This window comes from Prionailurus bengalensis, chromosome B4 (assembly GCF_016509475.1).
Source record: "Prionailurus bengalensis isolate Pbe53 chromosome B4, Fcat_Pben_1.1_paternal_pri, whole genome shotgun sequence".
In the NCBI taxonomy this organism is placed as follows: Eukaryota; Metazoa; Chordata; class Mammalia; order Carnivora; family Felidae; genus Prionailurus; species Prionailurus bengalensis.
In genome coordinates this window covers 99,087,349-99,111,822 of record NC_057358.1, presented here as the reverse complement: position 1 = coordinate 99,111,822, position 24,474 = coordinate 99,087,349, and the positions used below count along the sequence as shown (strand labels likewise).

General features: G+C 36.0%; 1 protein-coding gene across 1 annotated transcript in view; it reads right to left on the bottom strand.

The window, feature by feature from the left end:
• GLIPR1L2 (GLIPR1 like 2) overlaps positions 1 to 17,128 on the bottom strand; it is a 31,332-nt gene extending 14,204 nt beyond the window's left edge. Inside the window, exons 1-3 of the mRNA XM_043561475.1 lie at positions 16,859 to 17,128; positions 14,464 to 14,709; positions 12,014 to 12,117 (exon numbers count right to left, since the gene is read on the bottom strand). Of these exons, the coding sequence (XP_043417410.1) occupies positions 12,014 to 12,117; positions 14,464 to 14,709; positions 16,859 to 17,092 (584 nt within the window). The 5' untranslated portion in view covers positions 17,093 to 17,128. The remainder of the gene's footprint in view (positions 1 to 12,013; positions 12,118 to 14,463; positions 14,710 to 16,858) is intronic.
• Positions 17,129 to 24,474: the final 7,346 nt, after the last annotated feature.

Sequence of the window (24,474 nt, the reverse complement as noted above, 5' to 3'; positions counted from 1 at the left end):
CTTCCTTTCTAATGCTAGTCTCTTTAATACCATTCCATCTTCTCAGGAACTTGTATCTTTATATATACATATACATAACATATACATATACATACACATACATATATGCAATATATATCACATTGATAAACACAAAAGAACCATTTTTGTGGAGCAGAAGAAACTGATGCCAGCTTGGAATGAATTGAGGGCTGTTTTATTGTTGTTATTATTTTGCTTTGTTTTCAAAGTGGGAAAGATGTGAGTCTGTTTAAGTATTGACATGAAAGATCATATTTCTAAAGAATTACATTTATTATGTTTATCAATGAACTTCTTTTTAATTTGATATTTTAAAGTCCTTACTTTAATTGATCTCTTAGAATTAGAAATTTTGGACTAGTACTACTACCTTCTAAAAACATTCTTTCCCCCATGCCTCCTGTGATACCATACTCTTCTGTTTTTTCTCCTGTCTGTGTGCCACTCTTAGGTTCCCCCTCCCACTTTCTCTCTCTTTAACTGCCTTTAAATGGTGGTATGACATTCTGGAGGTCCTCTTCTCTTCTCACTCTATCCTCTCTCTCGGCAATCGCATTTATGCCCATGATTTCAATTACTGTATGTACTTTGGCACTCCGAATATTTGTCTATGCCACGCCTCATGAGCTTCTGACCCATATAACCACCTGCTTACTGAACATCTCAAAGTAGGTAATTCACAGCCAACTCAAATTCATTATATTCAAGATGGAATCCATCATCTTCCCTCCTTAAAAGTTCACTGTTCACCATTGCAGTTAATGGCAATATCAGTCATGCCTGAATCATAATTCTGAGAATCTTCCTTGACAATTTCCTCTCGTTACTTAATACAATGACCTACAAACCCTTTCTAAAAATGTCTCAAATACTTCTCCCATCTCAGTCGATATATCCTTTGTTGATGTTAAAGTTAATAAATAAGTAAAAGTAATACATGTATAATACTTGTAAGTATATGGTGGAAAGGAGGAAGAAGAAAAGGGCAACCTTAAGGGAGAAAATGTCTCCATGCTTCACTTTCCATATGTCTCCCCAAAGGTAACTTCTGTTTAACAGCTTCTTATGATTCCTATCAGAAATAAGGTTTTTTTTCCACAAAAATTCTCAGTACTTATATATTGTGATAGACTGCTGTCAATCTAAATATCTCTTAAAATACTAAAATAACAGTATGTTAGCTTGGCACATTAATGGCTAGCCTCGTTACATTTCCCAACTTCCCTTGCAGGTCAGATGTGGTCATGTGATCAATTTTATATTCAATGGAATGGAAATAGCAGTGATGCACATCACTTCCCATCTGTGCTTTAAGACATGGTCATGCCACCAACATATTTCTTTTCCCTTACTCTGAGCTCGAGCTAGTCCTCATCTGTGACTTGGATTCGATTTGCAGACAAAGACTCTGCCCTCAGGGAATGGTGAAGAAACAAGATGGGAGCAACCCGCGTCTCTGAAGGACTAGTAGAGCACAGCTACTCACCTAACTGAAATTTCCCACTTCTCTCTGACTAAATCACTCTAGTTTCTGATCATGCTAGCTACTGTAACAAAAAGACTCAATCTTATTATTGTTCTGCATCTTACTTTTTCATCTAACAAGCGAGATTGGTACATAAAGATATCAGTAGTTTCAGAGGCTACACAATAATGTAGAGTAAATTAATTGCTCAGTCTGCTATTACTGGAGTCATTAGTTGTTTTATCGCAGTTTTATGCTATTAAAACAGGCTAGAATGGGTATCCTTGTATATATATCTTGGCCAATTTTCATGAAGATATTAATAACATAAAATTCTAATATGGGGATTACAAGATCAAAAGGTAAGCATATTTTAAATTTTGTAATTTTGCCAAATCCAGAAAGATTGTACCAATTTATTGTCCCCTCACATGTTCAGAGTATCAGTTAAGCTTTTCTATCTTCTCAGACGGATGAGTGAAAAGTCATCACACATTTTTGCTTTTACTTGAATTACTTCAATATAAGTGAGATTGAGTATCTTTTTGTATGATTAATAACCATTTTTTCCAGTAAATGACCTGTTCATATCTTCTGCACGTTGTTCTTCTGGGTTGTATCTCTTTTTTTTTTTGGTATGAATTCTTTGTAAATTAAGAAGATTAACTCTGCCATATATTACACAACTATATTTTCCCAGTATATTATTTTTTCTTTGGCTAGATCTATGGTATTTCTCTAGCCATAAATGAGTTTTAAATTTGTGTATAATCAAATGTATGAATATTTTCTGGATTTTTATGCTCTGTTTGGTAAGGCCCCAGGCTGTTGATCAGTAACTCTCGGTTTTGGCTGGGCCCAAACTGCAGCTGTGTCTTCTCAGCACTGCGCAGCTTGTGCGATGTCTGTGCAGGCCATCAGTTTCCAAGCAACTGTTCCTACCTAATCTTCCCAGAATCTTGCCTTGAGATGTGTAGCTTAGGAATTGAAGGACCCAAAAGCAATTTTTATAGACCTTTGGGGTCCTTCTTTGCAGCCCCCTACTCTTTGGGATCCTAGTCCTAAATATGAGGCATCTTAACATCAATAAACACTGATATTTCCTTTGCCCAGAAAACAATACATCCTTTCCTTGGCTTCTGTTTCTCTGGCTGTGGTTTGGAGAATTCTCTCAGAGAGAAAGCCAACGCAAATAGAAGCTTCACACTAAGTTCTTGTCTATTTGCAAAGATCATAGCCCTGCACTGGTTATTTTGTAATGCCTGAAGGCAATTATCTTATATGTTTTGTCTGGTCTTTAGAGTTATTTTAATCAGGAGACTAATTCTTACACTAGCTTACATAATGTCCAAAGGCAAAGTGGACCAAATATTTAAAAGTTAAAAAGATAAAGAATTTCTAGAAGAAAATGTGGAATAATAATACTTTGGGAAGTCGTGTCTAAGTATGACTCACACCTCAAAACCCATGAAAAAAAAGTATTGATACATTTTTTTCCAATAACAAAATAATTCTTTTTGGAAAAAATAAATTGCATTAAAAATAAAGTAAAAAATGAAATATCAAACTGGGAAAATATTTGGAAGTGACATTATATGAAAGAGCGAATTTTCTTGCTATTTAAACACTCTTACAATTGAAAACAAAAGTCCAAGAACTTAAGAAAAAAATAGTGAATGTATAGGAACAGCCAGGTCCCAGAAAATGATATCCAAATTTTCTGAAACTTACAAAAAGGATACCTAAACTCATGTAAAATAGGAGGTGAAAATTAAAACATACTGAATTTATAGCAGTAAATAACAAAATGTTTGAAAATGTATTATGTTAGCAAGGGAACAGAAAAATAGTCACACTCATATGTTGATATAAAAATTGTTTTAGAAACACAGTGTGACTATGATGAATAGATAATAATATCTATCCAAATTAAAAGTACATATCCTTATTGACCTAGTAATCCCATGACTATGAAATCATATTAGTATGATACTAACTCATGTGAGAACTACATGTCTACTTGCATAATTATTGCTTGAAATAAAGCTAATAGAGTAAATATCCACAAAAGGGAGAGCATTGTTTAAATAAACTTTTGCACAACCATTAAATAAAAACAAACACAAACAAACAAACAAAAACACTGTAAAAATATTTTTTTAAAAACCCTGGAAACTCCTTGTGTACTCAAATGAAAAGACTTCAAGGACATATCACTAAGTTAAAAAAAAATTAAAGAATGCCACAGAAAGTGTAGTGTGCTTCAGTTTGAGTTACAGAAACACACACATGAAGATAGATGTACTTTTGTATATGCACAGAATATATCTTTTAGGATAAAATATTGGGGAGAGTAAATGGAAGAGAGAAATGGGAACATTACTTTCTCCTTGGTAGCTTTGAATTTTCTATCATGATTATGTATCAAGTATTGAACATATTTTATTAAAATGACCTAAAATTACAGTCCACAGAAAGCAATGATAAAGAGGCTATATCACAAAATACAAAGGTTAAGCAAAAATTCTAATCAGAGAAAAATATATAACTGTAAATATCTTCAATATTAACAGGATTAAAGATATAGGAATGTGTATACCTTAACAAAAATAGCAACATATAACAGCCTCTACTCCTAAAAAACACTCAGAAGATTGAATATCTCAAAATAAAATAGAAAACAACAGAATCATAAAGTATGAATAAATATGAAATCTTTTCTTGCAAAAGATCAATGAAATAGATTAACCCTCATGAGCTCCATTGAGCAAGAAAGGAAGAAAAATGTTCACTATTAAGATTTCTCTACATTTACTTTTCTTATAATTCTCTCCTCCTGCTTTTTTCCATATAGAACTTGCTCTTTAATTCCTCCCCTTTCCTTCATATATTCTACCACTTTCTTTTAATTGGTGGCTTTCTTTAGCTTATAAAAATTCAACCAAAGTTATAAAAAAACAGCTTTCATCCAACTTCACACACTGACCCTATTTTTCTTCCCTTTACTGCCAAACATCTATATAAGAATAGTGTTCTAAATTGGCATTATTTTTCAAACTGCAAGTCATAAACCATTACTAGTTCATAAAATCAAATTTAGTGCTTCACAGACAATATTTTAAAATATGAAATAATTGTACTTAACTGTGAATAAAATATTATGTTATAACTTTTTAATCATATATAGTAAAGATAGATATTGTTCTATAGACCTCTTCTTTCAGTGATGTACTGTATTTCATAATTCTAATATACACATATTTTCATATTTTAGCATCTCTGCAATTGAGATCCATGTTAACATTTATGGTGTCTCAAAATTACATCCAGGCCCTGAATATGATATGGTTGTCACTGAACATTTGTGAACTTATCTTAGCTCTTCATATACTCATCACTTCAAATGGTTATATGCATTGTTTGCACTTAATGTACTTAACCTGCTATTCAAAATGTCTAAAATGATTACAGTATGTATATCATTGAATCATAAATTATGATGTGTGTAGAAAAGCACAGAAAAAGAACCACCTCATACATAATACATAATAAAAAGAGACTGATGAGAAAGTAACTCTAAATGCTTTTTTTCTTAAATGCCAGGACAGTTCTAGTTTCTTTCTTACCTCACTAGATTCTCTTTAAACTCCTTTGACAACTCCTTTGCCTGAAGTTGAAATACTGTAATGATGTAAGGTTTAGTCTTCAAGTCTCTTCCGTTCTATTTTCCATACTTACTTTCTCACAAGGTGATCTCATGTAAAACCGACTCATTTCTGCCCCAACTCAAAACGGATCTAATGCAAAAACCGAAAATTCTGCAGTTCTTACTACTTAGAAACCCATTCATCTGACTAACTCCTTCTCATGATTCATTTACATTTCCCACATTCATTTGTCTACCTACTGTGTCTGAAACAGAACACTTGATCTTCCCTCAAGGTCTACTCATTGGAGAGGCTTCCCTATCTGATTTAATGGCATCATCATTCATCCAGCTGCTCAGACTAAAGGCATAGATAGCATCCTTGATTATTCTATTCTGTTCACCCTTAAAGTTAAATCAATCAGCAGGTATTATTAGCTCCAAATTCAAACTATATACTCATCTGAACTTTCCTCACCATTTCCATGTGATGGTAGGCAGAATTCATGGCACGGAAGTATAGGTGCTGGCAGTGGTAAAAGAGAGCTTTCCTCTGGGGCACTGGTTCATGTACTTCATCCTGTGGCTCTGCCACCCTCTAGAACAACTGAATCTTCTACCAGAGCAGATGACAGAAGTTCAAGAGTGGGAAGGATCATGTAGGAAAATTTTAAAGGCTAAGTCTGAAAGTGGCCAGAGCTCAGTCATGTGGTCCCACCAAATTTCTAGGGAGGCTGGGAAAACTACATTCTAGCTGTTTATGAAATAAAGAAAATGGCATGACCTGCCTGACTTTATTTCCTTACCTATTAAATAAGGAAAATTTTCTGCACTGAATACTTTTGGACACTACCATTTACCTCTTGTAGCATTAGATTCAAGTCAATTTCCTCAAGCTCAGATCTCTAACCTTCCCTATTGACCTCTTTCCCCCTCTAATATACATCATCTATGCACCAAAGCTGACTGCTTCTAAATCTGTATTCAGGCTAATTGTTTCTATGATTTCATACCTATTTTTACAACTCCTTTCTATTTAAAATATAAATATGTGCATGTATTTGGCTAATGTTGCTCCCTCCCCCTTTCACATACTTCCTTCCCAACAGAGAATAAGTGTTTTTAGGATAAACACTATGTAAGAAATATGGAATTCTCTTGCCTAAGTCAGTGTTTGGTGCATCTACTACAAATGTATGTTTAATTAAATAAGAGATGCTGCAGTCACCTACAGATGCAACATGTCCAAAAATAAACAAATCCTTTTTCTCCACACTACATCTTTTCCTAGACTAGTTAATAAAATTACCTATCACTTAAGCTTAAATTATCAGTGTCATCTTTGTACCCCCTCTAATATCTGAGTTCAAGGCTAATCTAATTAATATTTTAAAGTTTTTACTTTGTTTTATTTTATTTAGAAATATATATGAGTCTTATCTTTGAAACTGAAGAATAATTACTAGAAAATGGTATGTGTAAATATTGTTTCAGCTCACTTTTTCTAATACCTTATGAGTTTTTTTTTTAAGTTTATTTATTTATTCTGAGAGAGAGACAGTACAAGTTGGGAGGGGCAGAGAGAGAGACACACAGAATCCAAAGCAGGCTCCAGGCTCTGAGCTGTCAGCATAGAGCCCCATGTGGAGCTTGAACTCATGAGCCATGAAATCATGACCTGAGCTGAAGTTGGATGCTCAACCTACTGAACAACCAAGGTGCCCCAAGAGTCAGAGGCTTAACTGGCTGAGCCACCCAAGCATCCCTGTGTGAGTATTTTTATAGATTAGGAACATTTTATTTTATTTTATTTTTTGGTGATTATATACATTCCAATTATTCTTCTCTGTTCTTTAGGAGCACCAATATATAGATTTATCTGCCCTATATATTTCCTTTCTTTTTTAATATGTATTTTGACTTTTATTCTTCATCTTTGTGTTCTGAGAGAACATTTCAAGGTTGTCATTGATTTATATTTTCTCTATGGCCAAATCTGTTTTATTCTTCCATTCTGTATTAGTTTCTTGTGACTACGTTAACAGATTAGTATAAACTGGGTGTTTAAAACAACAGAAATGTATTCTCATAGTTCTGGAGGCCTGAAGTCCAAAACCAAGGTGTTGGCAGGACTGCGCTCCCTCCAAAGGTTCATGGGGAGATTTCCTTGACTCTTCCAGCTTCTGATGGCTCCAGAAGTTCCTTGGTTTATGGATATGTCACTCGAACCTCTTCTTCATGATCCCTTTGCTTCTTCTCCTTCCGTGTATCTAATGCTGAATCTGGCTTTCCTTCTCTCTTACGTGAATATATGTGATCGCATTTAGGGCCACTTGAATATTCTAGGATAAGCTCCTCCTTTCAAGATTCTTATCTTGATCACATCTTTTGCCAGATAAGATAATACTCACCCGGGGCACCTGGGTGGCGCAGTTGGTTAAGCGTCCGACTTCAGCCAGGTCACGATCTCGCTCTCCGGGAGTTCGAGCCCCGCGTCAGGCTCTGGGCTGATGGCTCAGAGCCTGGAGCCTATTTCCGATTCTGTGTCTCCCTCTCTCTCTGCCCCTCCCCCGTTCATGCTCTGTCTCTCTCTGTCCCAAAAATAAATAAACATTGAAAAAAAAAATTAAAAAAAAAAGATAATACTCACTCTGGCCATGTAAGTTAATAGTGACAATTCTGTGAATTAGGACCTGGATCTACCTTTTGGGGATCCACCATTCAGCCCACTATATGTTTCAATTTTTAGTTTGGCTCTCTTATATTCATTTTTACTTAGTATTTCCTAATACTATGATGGATTGATTTTTCTACCAACTATTCTTAAGAAAGATAGCTATGACTGCCTATTTTGAGTACATATCAAATAAAACTTGAACTGAGTTTACTAATATATGTTCTAACCTAGATCCTTCACAGGGCAAACTTGCCAATATTTGTATCAAAAGAAAAATGGTTGGTAGAAATTTCAAGACAAAGAAGCCTACCAGACAGTGAGTGGAAAGAAGAGTAATCCTACCATGTAGCTTCATCTTACCACTGGAGTTATGGAATACCCCTGCATTCACCACTGTTATTAAGGTCCCCAAATACCTTCATCTTGTCAAATGAAACTGTCATCTTTCCTTCCTCATGCTTTTCATTTTTTCAGAGGCATCTCATACAGTTAACCACTTTGGTCATATTGACTCTTGTTCTTCACTTGGCTTCCAAGGATGCTTACCAGCACTGTTTTGGTTTCCCACTTATCTTGTTAGCCTCTCTTCATTCTACTTCACTATCTCCTTTGCCTAAAGTTGAAATACTGCAGTGCTCTAGGAGTTCATCCTTAAATTAAGTTTCCATACTCACTCTCTCATAAGGTGATCTCATTCAAGACTGTAACTTATTTCTACCTCAGGGCCTTTATACCAGTAGTTGCCTCTACTTGAATTCTATCCCGGTCCTTCACAGAACTTTTTACTTCTCATGATTCATTTCATTTCCCACATTTGTATTTCTACCTAATATGTCCAAACATAAAACACATTTCCTGTTCTTGCCTATCTGAGTGAATGGCATCATTATTCATCCACCTGTTCAAACTAAAGACACAGGTATCATTTTAGGTTATTGTATCCCATTTATCCCTAAAGTCAAATCCATCAACTGGTATTATTAGCTCCACCTTCATAATATATCCAGAAACTGACCTTTCCTCTCAATTTCCATGCTATGGTAGGTAAAATTCTAAGAGGGACCACGAGACCCCTTACCCTTGGTGTACAAGCCTTACATAATTCCCAGGACAGTGAATATGATAAACTTTACTTCCATTATTAATAATTTATGTTATATGGCACAATTGACCTTAAAATAGGAAAATTATCTAGGTATGCATGACTCAATCATTTGGGCACTTTAAAAGCAGAGAGTGTTCTTTGGCTGGTCACAGAAGAAAAGTCAGAGATTTGAACAATGGGAAGGTTTTGCTGACTTGAAGATGGTGGGAGCTTTGTGTTAAGAAATGTGGGCAGCCTCTAGAAGCTGAGAGCAACCTCTGGCTGAAAGCCAGGAAGTAAATGGGGTCCAAGTCCTACAATCACATTGAACTGAATTCTGCTAACAATTGGAATGTGCTTGAAGTAGATTCTTCCTTAGAGCTTTAGAGATAAGAACTCAGCCAAGTTCTTGATTTTTGAGACGCTGAGCAGAGAATCCAGCCACACTGTGCGTGAACTTACAGACTATAGAACTGTTTGATAAAAAGTGGGTGCTGTTTTACGTCACTACATTTGTACTAATTTATTATGCAACAATAGAAAATCAATGTACTTGGGGCACCTGGGTGGCGCAGTCGGTTAAGCGTCCGACTTCAACCAGGTCACGATCTCGCGGTCCGTGAGTTCGAGCCCCGCGTCGGGCTCTGGGCTGATGGCTCAGAGCCTGGAGCCTGTTTCCAATTCTGTGTCTCCCTCTCTCTCTGCCCCTCCCCCATTCATGCTCTGTCTCTCTCTGTCCCAAAAATAAATAAACGTTAAAAAAAAAAAAAAAAAGAAAATCAATGTACATGCTAAAACCCTAGTACCATAGTCTAGGAGCACCTGACTACCTCAGTCAATAGAGCATGTGCCTAAGCCCCACACTGGGTGTAGAACTTACTTAAAAAGAAAAGAACCAATCATAGTCTATAGCCTGTCATATAGAAACAATCTTTTTTTTAATGTTTATTTATTTTTGAGAGAGAGAGAAAGCACAAGTGGGGGAGGGGCGGAGAGAGAAGGGGACAGAGGACCCGAAGCAGGCTCCGTGCTTGCTTGAACTCACAAACTGTGAGATCATGACCTGAGCTGAAGTTGGACACTTAACAGACTGAACCACCCAGGCACCTGCTTTCCTCTTTGAACTCATATTTCCCTATACTCAATGCTTAACACAACAGCAAGGATAATTTTTTTAAGTGTTCTTTTCAAAACATAGATAAGATAATGTCACTCACGTGCTGAAGACTTTCCAATGGCTTAGCCATTACTTAGAATAAATTCCAAAATCCTTAACATGGCTTATGGTATACTATTTGGGTATAGCTGTCACCTAACTTTCTACCTCAACTCCTACTTCTAAGCAGTTATTCATTTCTCAAACATGCTAAATCTTTCCCAGCTCAGAGATTCTGTGCATACTCTTACTTCTATCTGAAATATTCTTTAGTCATCTTTAGACCAAATGCTACTTTCTCTTGCAACTACCCTATCTGTATTCCATACTGGTTATTCCCTATCTGCTTATCTTGCTTTATGTTTTATGGCATATTTTATTATCTAATTAAATATTACCTATTTATGTGTTTACTTATTTATTGTAAGGCTATTGCAAGGCTAAAAACTAAATATGGTCAACCTTTTTTGGTCTTGTTGGTAGATAGATCAGAGCCTTGTACAGAGTTGCTGAGCGCATAAATGAAGACTAGTGCCCCAAAGGAATCTCTTTCTTCCCTCACGTCAGTACCCAATTCTCTGAATTTTCAATACCAATGAGTAGTTAACTTTCAAAAGTTTCTCCATGTAATAGACATCATCCCAATGCTTTCAGTCTGTAGAAATGAAAGGGAGCCTAAAAGGTTTTGTAACGACCCTACATCCTGAACTTGTTTTGCATGACTGTGTTCAAAGTCAGTAAAACTCCTCTCAGGAAGGGACTTTCTGAATCTAATTTGATTTATATCATACTTCTGTTATTTTCCCTATCCAGAGGAATACAATCAGTAGTCAGTAATCAATGTTTGTTTGTTTTTGTTTTGTTTTGTTTTTCTTTTTGGTTTAGTCCCAGAGCATTTTATTTGGCAGAAATTCTTTCTCAATCCTAGCTTATAGCTAATTTTACTGTTTTCTTGACCTATTGATTAGGATATTTTCTCAGTTAGATATTTTAATAATACTACTTATAGTATCATCTTGACCTGTAAGAAAATTTCAGAATTTCCAACAAAGCTCTCCAGAGATGAAGGTTATTTTTGAAGGTAGTTATTTCCTGTCTTAGGAAGGTATTCAAGTGTGGGATAAATAACCACATGGTAAGTCAGTGGAAAGAATTCAAGTTTCATATGGATAGATTTACTAGGAGACTTTTAAAGTACTCTTGCATCTTTGAGATATTATGATTTTTTTTAATTTTTTTTTTCAATGCTTATTTATTTTTGGGACAGAGAGAGACAGAGCATGAAGTGGGGAGGGGCAGAGAGAGAGGGAGACACAGAATTGGAAACAGGCTCCAGGCTCTGAGCCATCAGCCCAGAGCCCGACGCGGGGCTCAAACTCCCAGACCGCGAGATCGTGACCTGGCTGAAGTCGGACGCTTAACCAACTGCGCCACCCAGGCGCCCCGATATTATGATTTTTTATATGAATGAGACTAGCCTCAAATAATAATACAACTTGCAAAGGATGGTCAATTAAAATTGTCTTTCAGTTACAAAACTGATGCACTCCTGAAACAACTCTTACAATATACATTTATTGTATACAGAATCTAGATTATACACAATCTAGATTTATACACATCTAACCTTATTTTCCTTTGACTTTTATTAAAAATATGGGAATAAACTATTTTGGAAAATAATTTAAATCCTATGCTCATTAGGCTAGATATTGTGAAATAATACTAACGTTAAATTTTTTTTAGTAAGTAATACTTGGCTAATTTATACATTAAATCGATATGCCCAAATATTACTTATTTCATTATAAAATTGAAAATATTTCAATATAAATCTTCAATATCTTATATTTAATTATTTTACAGTTTACAAAGACATTTAGAAGAATATATTGAAAGTTAGGAAAACCTAACCTTGAAAAATTACCAGTTTAATATTCTTTTTAAAATTTAAATTAACTTACCCTGGTGCATAGTTGCAAATGAAAACTGCTGCATATGTAATATTTTCAACTCTTGCACACTTAGTAACAGCACAACCAACTTTGTAAGATGTGTTCCAAACAAGCTAAAATAAAGATTTCAAAGAAAACAAAATTTGATTCTAAACATTTACTCTGCCATATTATAAACAATAATATATTCAATTTACAAAGAACCTTTAACCAAGCATTTTAAGGAATATGAACTATTCTTCATTTGGATGCAGGTAGAAATTATTTTTTAATTTAAATCCAAGTTAGTTAACATACAATGTAATAATGATTTCAGGAATAGAATTTAGTGATTCATCACTTACATATAACACCCAGTGCTCATCCCAACAAGTGCCCTCCTTAGTGCCCATCACCCATTTACCCCATCCCCCACCCATTATCCCACTAGCAACCCTCAGTTTGTTCTCTATATTTGAGTCTCTGATGGTTTGCCTCCCTCTCTGTTTTTATCTTATTTTTGCTTCCCTTCCCCTATGTTCATCTGTTTTGTTTCTTAAATTCCACATATGAGGGAAATCATATGATATTTATCTTTCACCGACTGATTTATTTTGCTTATCATAATATACTCTAATTCCATCCCTGTTGTTGCAAATGGCAAAATTTCATTCTTTTTGATCACCAAGTAATATTCCATTGTATATATATGCCATATCTTCTTTATCCATTCATCAGTCAATGGACATTTGGGCTTTTTCCATACTTTGGCTATTGTTGATAGTTGGGATGCAGGTAGAGAATTATCACAGATTTAGGCAAGCATTTCCCAAACTGCACTTGGAGAAACCTTTAATAGGTTCTACCACTGTAAACTTAGGATAAAGAGTTTGATAAACACTGATCCAGAATGGTTTAGAGTCAAAGGAAGGCACACATGCTGAATCAATTTTCAAACTCCTGTTGAATCTGAGAGTTCTAGGTTATGGCAGATAGGAAGAGGGAAAAGGAGGAGAAAATGTTTTGGAAGACTGGAAGTTGTGCATAGAAAGGAAAAAAAAAACAAACATCAAGATTATAGAAGGAAAGGAAAAGCTATACAAGAGTAGAGAGTAATTGAATGCAGTCAGCATTTCTCTATTCTTTTGTTGAGGAAATTCTATTATGAAATAAAATAGTCTGGGCCTGCAATGCAAAACAAATGAATAAAAGAGCAGGTTTCTATAAAAGGACAAAAGGTCTTGAATTGGAATGAAAATATGAGAACGATTAAAGATGTTCCAGAAATTCTCTGTATGACTTTAGTATTTCTAATACTTCCACACAACTTCCACATAACAAGAAAATGTTTGGTCTTGTTAACCTCTGTGGAAGAAACAGTTTCTGGTTTCCTTTCCTTTTTATCCCAAGTCTTAGTGGTTTTAAAAGTGTGATTCTTAAAGAAATAGTGATACATTAAAAGAATAGAGAATACAATGTCTGCACCATTTGAAATGGAGTTAAGTAGGTAAGATAAAAGAAACAAAAATGTCTATGATACCAGAAATAAAGAGTAAAATATAACAGAGGAGTAGATCATGGAGTAGACATGATTAATTTACTGGGATTATTAAAATCATATTAAGGAGTCTGGCTTTGATACGAGTAAGACAATGGAGAACCACTATAACTTTCTAGAAGAAGAAAGAACAGTCAAACATCTTTTAAAACATGATTCATTCGATGGAACATAAAGACATGAGTTCAACATGTCTTAAAGTCATAAGATTTTAAGTTCTGCATAAAACATGACATCAGATCTTATTGATTAAAAAATAATAATCTCTTAAATCAGCTTGGAAGTTCATCTAATAATTTCTTGATTCCTGGTACAAATATTTATTGAAGACCAAAATAATGTTGTCCATGATATGTGGATAAGACAAGGTCTCTGTACTTAGTGTAGTATCATATATAAAAAGATGATTATAAATAATGTGATATGCAAAATAATAAGTGTAGAGGAAATAACAAGTAGTTTAGTATTCTTGGAGCATAAAGTGTAAATGTGGATTGTTAGACAGGAGACAGGAAAATAATGCTATTAATTTGTACTTAACATGCTTTAATCAATCAGTTATACAGCAGTATGTATACTGATCTGTGCAAAATAATCAAGTCTTTTACTTATGTTTATAGGCAATAATTTAAAAATAATTTTTATTTCCTGTTTCATCCTTTTCCAGTACGTATTGCTTTTAGAAAAGTACCTTTCATTTTTGGGTATGGAGATGAGATTTACCACATTTAAAGAAATGTTTTAACTGTATGGTTCATGTAATAAATGGAATTATAGACATTTTGAAGATCTAGGAATGATTAGAATTTTGATTCTATTAGAAGTAACTTACCATTTGGGTTAATTTATAAAATTAAACATAATAAAAACTCAGTAGTAAAGCAATTAAGGAGTCTATTGAATTAATATAAAAATTAGATACCTGTTTATAATTAGAACAGTCACTAGAGCAACTGTCATTTTCAATATGGTACCTTTTCTTCTCTTCATACCAACTTCTGATAGCAATACTTGCGGTAAATTCATTTTCAGGGCCAATCCACATATTTTCACCAATACCATTAAATTTAGGATGGGCCATGTTTAGTTCTTCTAAATGAGGATTATGCTCACGCAAACATTTTTTCCCCCATGCTCTAGCAGTCCGTGACAAAGCTACATCCCAAGTCTGAAAAAAAATGCAAAAATCAAAGAAAACAAAATAATAATGAGCATTTTTTGTTGTTGTTGTTCTCTAAATTATTTTCCTAGAGTTCTCATATTAGATTTAAGGAAACAATACTAACTTTGTGCTTATGGGTCTGGTTTGTGGAATTTCTATGGGGGAAAATGCTTTTGAGTTAATCATAAATGAAATAACTATTTCTTGAAGGAAAGGACTACCCATATATTTGTAATTAAAAAATCAGATTTTAAGATGATGCAAATGGTTATAATACTCTTACATGTAGTCTATTCAGAATATATGCTTTTAATCTCATTCCTTTTATACATAGTAATACAATAATTTAAAATATTTATCTAAGAACTATTTATTGAATACTGAGTATATGCAAACTATTGTAATGTGAGAAATAAAATACAAAGTCTAGCATACATTTTCTCTTCTATATTTTATAGATAAGATTTTAACACATAGCGGTACTTGGTAAATATTATAAAAGAGGCAAATGTAAAGTTTTATGGATAGTCCCAGAAATGTAAGAAAATACCACAAGATACTGTTTTATGGCTAGCCCTGGAAATATGCAGAAATGTGTAATTTTATCATTATTTAGAGACTCATTAAATTCAGCGGTTAAGGACAAGAACAAAAACAGCACCCATAGATAAATCAGCAAAATAGTTGTAAAATCAAAATGCTTTGTACACATGTTATAGTATATCTGAAAATAAACATTTCTGAAAACCAATACTAAGATTTCCTTAGAGTTTTCTTAATTTCATAGATTATACATAAATATAGAAAATATAGAAAATAAATCATGCCTTTAGAATACTTCCCACCCCTAACATTCCTCCCCAAAGGTAACAGTTGTTAAAAAAGTTGCTTATGCATACATTTCTCTATGTCTACATACATACACGTACAAACATATTCAAATATAAGATACAAGTGTGGATGTTTCAGGTAGGTATTGTGCGATTTTCTTTCTTTGCACTATTGTAATCATACTATACACAATATAACTGGCCTGCAACTTGGCAGTTTTCTTTTAGATTTTTCCATTTTAGCACAGCTCGATCCACCTGTTTTACAAACTCTACATTCTATTCTGTAGTATGGATAGCATATAATAAATGTTACCATTCCACTATTAATGGCCCTTTAGTTTTCCATTTGCAAACAATGCTCCAAGGACTATCCTCCTCCTGTCTTATTTTGCATACTGTTTACACATCACAAGCTTACTACATACTAGTCACTATTCTAAATGTGTTTTAAGTATCATTTCACTTAATTTTCACAATAATTCCACGAGTGATGTATTATTATTACTGTCTCTAATTCACAAAAGAAGTAAAACAACAAAAAAATTAAGTAGTTGACTTACAGCTACTTATTGCCAGTAAATTGTGGAGCCTGGATTTGAATCCAGTAAGTCTAACTCTCAACTTGAAGTTTGTAAGCATTTCGGTCATTGCTTCCCATGACTGTGTGCAAATAAGTTATAACACATTGCTGGTATTTACTTAATTTGGCGCAGCCCTTTAGAATAGCAATTGCTGTGTATCATATAAATAAAAATATCATATCCTTCATCTATTTATCCCCTTTCTCGAATCTGTCTAAGGAACTAACCCAGAAGGAAGAAAAGACTTATGTCTAGAGAAACAGTCCTTGTGATATCATTTATAATATAAGTTGGAAGCTCCTAATTGCCTGGTCAAAGAATATTTGTCCAATAAATTTTGCAGCCATTTCTAATGACAATCACGAAGACGGGAGGCAAGAGAAACAGTTGATGAGATGTAAAATAGAAATGGGGGGGGGGGGAAGAAGCAAGAATAACATTGTTCAGGGAAGGCAAAATTAGGGCCAGGACTAGCTAGGACGAGGTGACTGAGACATCCCCTTAGGTGAGTGCCTCTACAGATCCCAGCTCCCTGCAAAATCTTGGTAATAACTGTGTGTCACACAGTGGTTTCTATTTCTTGAGTGTAATCACTTCAAGCGTATTTTAAACCCACAGTGACGTGCAGTTCGCCGCTATCCGTAAGCCTCAGTGAAGCAGTGGCCTGGGTTTCCGAGGCCGAGCAGTGGCGTCGTGACAAGGAGGTTGTGGGCGGTTCGGACAACCGCCTTAGAGCCTCACCATGAAGCGCAAGTTAGACCCTCCGGGGGAGACGTTGCCCCGGAGCTCATTGTGGAGGTTCACGTATTCATTGATAAAATGTACTTCCTCTTCGTGAGGCAGAAGTTTCATGTTCACACCGGAATCCGGCAGCAGTACCCAGAGTTCACACAGCCACAGCTTCAAAAGAACCCCTCCTATCCGAGGAAGCGATTGGGCGGACCGCTCGGGCGCTAAGGTCCTAGGGGCGTCCATTGTCCGCCCGCTGCAGACAGGCCAGTGCGCACGCGCCGGCCCGCCCGGGTGACCAGCCAGTCTACGTGGGCGCGCGGGCAGGCGGGTCCGCCTCTCTTGGGAGCCGAGGGAGAAGCGCGGACGGAAGAGGTGCGGGGTGGAGAAGCTCGTCAGAGCTGTCTGCTGAACTAACCGAAGAGGCTTGAGTTAAATGAATGCAGGCTTTTCAGGAAACTGATGTGGCTGAATATTATCCAGAGTTGATTTCTGACACCAGATGATGTGTCATCGTTTATTAATGAGCCATCTGCCTACCGATTGGCAATTGCTGAATAACGAACACGTCGGAGGAACCTTCTAATTATGCAAGGGGAAATGAGCTTTCGTCTGTGATACAGATGAAAATGCAGTTAATTTTTTTCTTCCATTCTTGTCTGTGGAGTTGGAAGTGTAGTGCAGGACGCGCCCTTTATTTTCCTCCTGGACAAAAGTATTTCCTCTTTAAGGTGGACTTCCTCATTGAGATTTTCTCTCCGTGTTTTTTTTTTTTTTCAAAAATTTATTTTGGGAGAGAGAGAGTGCTCGTGGGGTAGGGGCTCTTACAGAGAGGGGAGAGAGAGAGAGAGAGAGAATCCCAAGCCGTCAATGTGCAGTCAGCAGGGAGCCCCATGGGGCTTGAACTCACAAATGGACATCATGACCTGAGCAGAACTGGAGTCAGGCGCTTAACCCACCGAGCCACCCAAGTGCCCCCCTCTCTCTGTGTTTTAATAATCTTTTGTGGGAACCACAGATTATATGGAAAAGTGGAAAGCTCAGCTCTTAGGGCATAGACTAGGAATCATCAAATTCTCATAAGGTTAAAGTACTTTCATTTCTCCTCACTCACACTGTATTGACAGCTTGGAATATCAGTATTCATCATCTCTGGCAAATTGTCTTGTTCACAGTAGTAGGTAAGAACTCATTTCTTGTTTTCATTTCTTTCTTTCAGACAGAATGGTTAGTGTCTTAGCAGATTTTGGCCGTGTCCCTTCACCTCCAAACATTTTGCTCAAGAAAATTTGCTTTGAAGAATGTAAGTTCTAGGCACATAATAAAAGCACGTGTTTGTTTTGGGGTACACATTTGCATGTAACATATTGTGTTCAATAGCACCAAAGGGTGATATTTGAAATCGCCCACATGGGATAGAATTTTGCCACAAAGAAAGCATTTGACTGGTTGGTGAAAAAATACCTAAAAAAAGTGTGCTTTAAAAAATTATGATGTACACAATTGAAAGCAGCAGACCTCACAAGATGGTTTCATTCATGCGATTATGCTTTTACTAAATATTTAGTACCAGGCAGTGTGTTAAATAGTTGAAAAAGACCCAGACTCTGCTTCCAAATAGCCTGCAGTTTAAGAGAACTAGCCAAGTGGTAACTCTTATATCATGTGATAAAAACAAAACCAAAATGCTAATGCAGCATGTATGGGACAACTAACACCCTTTTTGAAGACCATGGAATCCTTTTTAGAGAATGTGACATCAAGAAGGTGAAGCATACGGGTGACAGAGCACATTCTGAACAAAGGCAAAAAGCATGTAAATATACTAGGAGGTCTGGAAAGGCTAATAGTGTTTTCATACGACCAGAGCCTATTTTAGGGGTGAAAGTGGCCAGTAGTAAAAGATGGAATTCCTTTATTGTGTTGGTACTGTTTACGAAAATTGCTGTATTAAAGCACAAGATACATAATGCAATCTTAAATTAGGAAGAAATTTTAGACACTTATACTCATCCCATGTATTGGACATGTGCTTTGACACATCATTAGTAGGTGATCATTATACCTCTGCTTAAATAATTACACTAACGAGGAAGTCACTGTCTTTTAAGTAACCCATTCTATTGAGCTGGACACCACACTCAGTAGTAAGTATTTCTTTAGGACCTCCTATGGTGTCTGAGTCCACGATAGGTATTAGAGCTACAAATGCTGAACAAGCCAAATATGTCATCTATCCATATGAAGTTTTAGTTAAAGGTGATACAGACAAGTCATCAAATAATTATAATGCAGAGTAGTAAATTCTATTTTTAGTTTATTTCAAAAAATCCTTTCTATGTGTCAGGCATTATTTTATTTTATTTTTAATTTTTTTATTGTCATAAAATAGACATTAACATAATCTTTACCATTTTAACCATTTTTAGTGTAAAACTCAGTGGCAGTTACATTCACAGTGTTGTATAATTGTCACTACTGTTTTCAGAAATGTCTCACGCTATTTTAAAAGCTTGGAGAATATCAACTCATTTAAATCATAAAAGCCTTAAGAAACTGACACTATTATTATTTCTGTTTTACAGATGGAAAAACTCAGAAAAAGAGGTCAAGTAATTTGTCTAAAGTTACCCAGCCAGTAAATGGTAGAGCCCAAGTGACTCAAATGGAAGTACAGAGGAAGGGCACAGGAAGGCATCTAGTTTAGTTTGTGTAGAAAGAAGTTGGGTTTGAGGAGGATGTTCTGCAAATATTCAGTCTTTCAGATATGTGAATGAATTGGTCCACATCATGTATTTTATATAAGAAGTATTTTATTTTATTTTTTTAATTTTTTTTTTAACATTTATTTATTTTTGAGACCGAGAGAGACAGAGCATGAATGGGGGAGGGGCAGAGAGAGGGAGACACAGAATCCGAAACAGGCTCCAGGCTCTGAGCCGTCAGCCCAGAGCCCGACGCGGGGCTCGAACTCACAGACCGCGAGATTGTGACCTGAGCTGAAGTCGGACGCTTAACCGACTGAGCCACCCAGGCTCCCAGAAGTATTTTATTTTTTTATTTTTTATTTTTATTTTTTTTATTTAGTCTTCTTTTTTTATTTTTTATTTAGTCTTCTATAAGAAATATTTTTAAATGCATGACATTCTAAATACATTTTTTCAGAAATTATAAGGTGGCATGTAATATTTGAGGATTATTTAATCATTGTTTAACATTCTATGTATTAAAATCACAGATTGTGATTACAGTATATCAGTACTGTAGGGGCCAAGGGCACACTGCCCCAAGATGGGCCACTTGGCATGAAGACTACTTTGAATTAAAAAGCAATCAAAACCCAGTAGATTCAGGAAAAGCTGTTTACCCCCTCCCCCCCACCCAACAACTCCCTAAAGAGAATTTAGATGGAGGACCTTCTCTAGGAAGAGTTATCACTGTAGATGACTACATTATACTGTGAACTAGGTATGGTAGACAGGGCCTGTTTTTTTTGTTTTTTGTTTTTTGTTTTTTAATTTTTTTTTTCAACGTTTATTTATTTTTGGGACAGAGAGAGACAGAGCATGGACGGGGGAGGGGCAGAGAGAGAGGGAGACACAGAATCGGAAACAGACTCCAGGCTCCGAGCCATCAGCCCAGAGCCCAACGCGGGGCTCGAACTCCCGGACCGCGAGATCGTGACCTGGCTGAAGTCGGACGCTTAACCGACTGCACCACCCAGGCGCCCCTTTTATTTTTTTTTTTTAATTTTTTTAAATTTTTATTTATTTTTGAGAGAGAGAGAGAGAGAGAGACAAAGTTTGAGTGGGGGAGGTGCAGGGTGAGAGGGAGACACAGAATCTGAAGCAGGCTCTAGGTTCAGAGCCCGATGCGGGGCTGGAACTCATGGACGGGACCATAAGATCATGACCTGAGCCGAAGTTGGACGCCCAACCAACTGAGCCACCCAGGTGTCCCAAGCAGGGCCTCTTTGATCAAAGTCCTCTATGTCCCATTGTTTCTGAAAGGCCCAGCAAACATTTATCAAGCATTTACTCTTTTCCCTTTTCCTGTGAATTGCATTCCTTCTCTTTGAGATCCCAGATCTCTATTTCTTCTTAGTTCAGAATGACATACATATCTCATTTTGCCTGTCTTTGGAATTCCTATGTCTGTTTGGATACCCCATACATACATAATTAAGTTTGATTTTCACCTGTTAATCTGTCTCATATCATTTTGATTCTTAGTCTGGCTAGAAGGACCATGAATAGGAAAGGAAATCTTCCTCAACAGTACCAAAAGATGTGTGTGTTTTCTCCTCAGTTCTTAAAGTTTGTGACTTTTTGAACTTTGAAATTTTGGCCTATTAATCTAGCCCTCAAAGAAGTTTTAACTTTCTTAATTTTGAAAGTGGTGATATAATTTAACACATTAAATTTCTTGAAGGCACTGGAATTGTTAGAGGATATTGACAGAATCATCTGTTTCTTTCCAAGCAATGTGAAAAATAAATTACCACTAAGATTTACTAAAATTCTGCTGCAGATGTTCTTTTTGAGTACCCATTTACTTTTCAGTTGTGTCTAACAGAGATATTGCCTTTACTTGAAAAATATGAGCAATTTTAGGATATAGACTTTAAGCTTCTCTCAGATGACTTTGGACTTAAGTTTTCACTTTCTGTACACTGTGCTTGAAATTTTAGGGGAATAATGCTCTAATTCTGTACTCGGATTTTGATAAGAACTAGCAAGTTTAAACGTACATTTTTATCTACACCTAAGGAGGATGATCATGCAGTATGGCTGAAGCTATGATGTGTGTTATTTTGTTGTCTGTAAAGATGTTACTGGAAAGACACTGTTTTTACTTTACTCTTGCTCTTTCACTTTTCTGTCACCTTCACTTGATTGATCTTTTCTATAACCCAAAAATTCAAATTATGATAATCGTGTGTGAGAAGTGTTATAAGAGAAAACCAAAATGATGGTACAAATAAAATTCAACATTTGAAATGGAAAGATGGACTTTAGTTCATGAAAATCTAAATAAGGGACAACTGAGAAAGATATTTGCTAGATAAATGTCAAAAGATTAAAATCAGCAATGTGCCATAAGGCACATTTAAGAATCACTTAAAATTCCTAAGGAAATGAACAACACCATTAGAAAAATAGATGGAGATGAGTAGGCACTTGACAAAAGCAAAACAAAACAAAAAAATGGAAACTCTAGGGGAAATATTCATGCAGCATCTATTATTTTCACATGTAGGTAAGATGTGTAAAACCAGATTCCAGGTTGAGTTTGGGTCTCAGGAACCAAAATAGTTTGCCTCTATCTAAAAGTCAAAGCCATAGGGGCGCCTGGGTGGCGCAGTCGGTTAAGCGTCCGACTTCAGCCAGGTCACGATCACGCGGTCCGTGAGTTCGAGCCCCGCGTAGGGCTCTGGGCTGATGGCTCAGAGCCTGGAGCCTGTTTCCGATTCTGTGTCTCCCTCTCTCTCTGCCCCTCTCCCGTTCATGCTCTGTCTCTCTCTGTCCCAAAAATAAATTAAAACGTTGAAAAAAAAATTTAAAAGTCAAAGCCATAAAATTGAATATAAACCTGGTAATATTTACATTAAATTTTGACTCCTAAATTTATATAACTTCTGTATTCTTGAGGTCAATATTTATTTAGAGTGGTTAAATGTATGCAAAAACTGCTAGGAATCCTTGACCAAAGGACAGCATTCCTCATGCTGTCTTCATAACTCTCAAAAAGTATATTTGTAAGTCTGAATGCAGTTAAAAAATATGTTTAAATCTACTAGTAGTTCAAGAAATGAAAACTGGGGCAGCGGGGTAGCTCAGTCAGTTAAGCGTCCGACTCTTGGTTTCAGCTCAGGTCATGGTTTTAAGGTTTGTGGGATGGAGCCCCACATTGGGGTCCACACTGATGAGCCTGCTTGGGATTCTCTTTCTCCCTCTCTCTCTGCCCTTCCCCCTCTCATGCTCTCTCACTTTCTCAAAATAAAGAAACATAAAACAAAGAAATGAAAATAGCATCTACCTCACAGGATTACTGAGAGGATTATGTAATTGTTATATGTGAAGCACTTAATGCTTGGCACATTGTAAACATTACTTAGTATTAGGTATTATTATTATTAAATTAATATTATTAATAAATACTATCTCATTTTTATTTACATTGACAAGGACTAAAATTAATTTTTAACAGCATGGTGTCAGACATGTTATGCGTTTTTGATACATATTTATTAAATTATTTTTATAAGGAAGAAATCTAATATGTACAACTCCACGTGAGTTCCTGGTGCTTTTTGGACAGGGGACATTGGCAAAGTGGTGCATGTCTTCCTAAGGAGAAATGGAAATTCTACAGGGAGTGATGATTATGGGATTTGTTTATTTCTTTTGTTGCAATGTATGAACCTGGGTAGATTTAATTACAGAATATTTTACCTGGTTTTAACTAAGCTAGCCATTACAAAATGGTCATATGTTTTGCTGAAAGGAAACTGTAGACTAATTATAGTTGTAAAGATACAAGCAAACAGTATAAATTGTTTGATTATTATTATATTCCTGGCATAATCATCTCTTTAGCATTAATTAAAAAATTTTTTTACATTTATTCATTTTTTTTTCAATATATGAAGTTTATTGTCAAATTGGTTTCCATACAACACCCAGTGCTCATCCCAAAAGGTGCCCTCCTCAATACCCATCACCCACCCTCCCCACCCTCCCACCCCCCATCAACCCTCAGTTTGTTCTCAGTTTTTAAGAGTCTCTTATGCTTTGGCTCTCTTCCACTCTAACCTCTTTTTTTTTCCTTCCCCTCCCCCATGGGTTTCTGTTAAGTTTCTCAGGATCCACATAAGAGTGAAACCATATGGTATCTGTCTTTCTCTGTATGGCTTATTTCACTTAGCATCACACTCTCCAGTTCCATCCACGTTGCTGCAAAGGGCCATATTTCATTCTTTCTCATTGCCACGTAGTACTCCATTGTGTATATAAACCACAATTTCTTATCCATTCATCAGCTGATGGACATTTAGGCTCTTTCCATAATTTGGCTATTGTTGAGAGTGCTGCTATAAACATTTGGGTACAAGTGCGCCTATGCATCAGTACTCCTGTATTCCTTGGGTAAATTCCTAGCAGTGCTATTGCTGGGTCATAAGGTAGGTCTATTTTTAATTTTCTGAGGAACCTCCACACTGCTTTCCAGAGCGGCTGCACCACTTTGCATTCCCACCAACAGTACAAGAGGCTTCCCGTTTCTCCACATCCTCTCCAGCATCTATAGTCTCCTGATTTGTTCATTTTGGCCACTCTGACTGGCGTGAGGTGATACCTGAGTGTGGTTTTGATTTGTATTTCCCTGATGAGGAGCGACGTTGAGCATCTGTTCATGTGCCTGTTGACCATCCAGATGTCTTGTTTAGACAAGTGTCTATTCATGTTTTCTGCCCATTTCTTCACTGGGTTATTTGTTTTTCGGGTGTGGAGTTTGGTGAGCTCTTTATAGATTTTGGATACTAGCCCTTTGTCCGTTATGTCATTTGCAAATATCTTTTCCCATTCCATTGGTTGCCTTTTAGTTTTGTTGGTTGTTTCCTTTGCTGT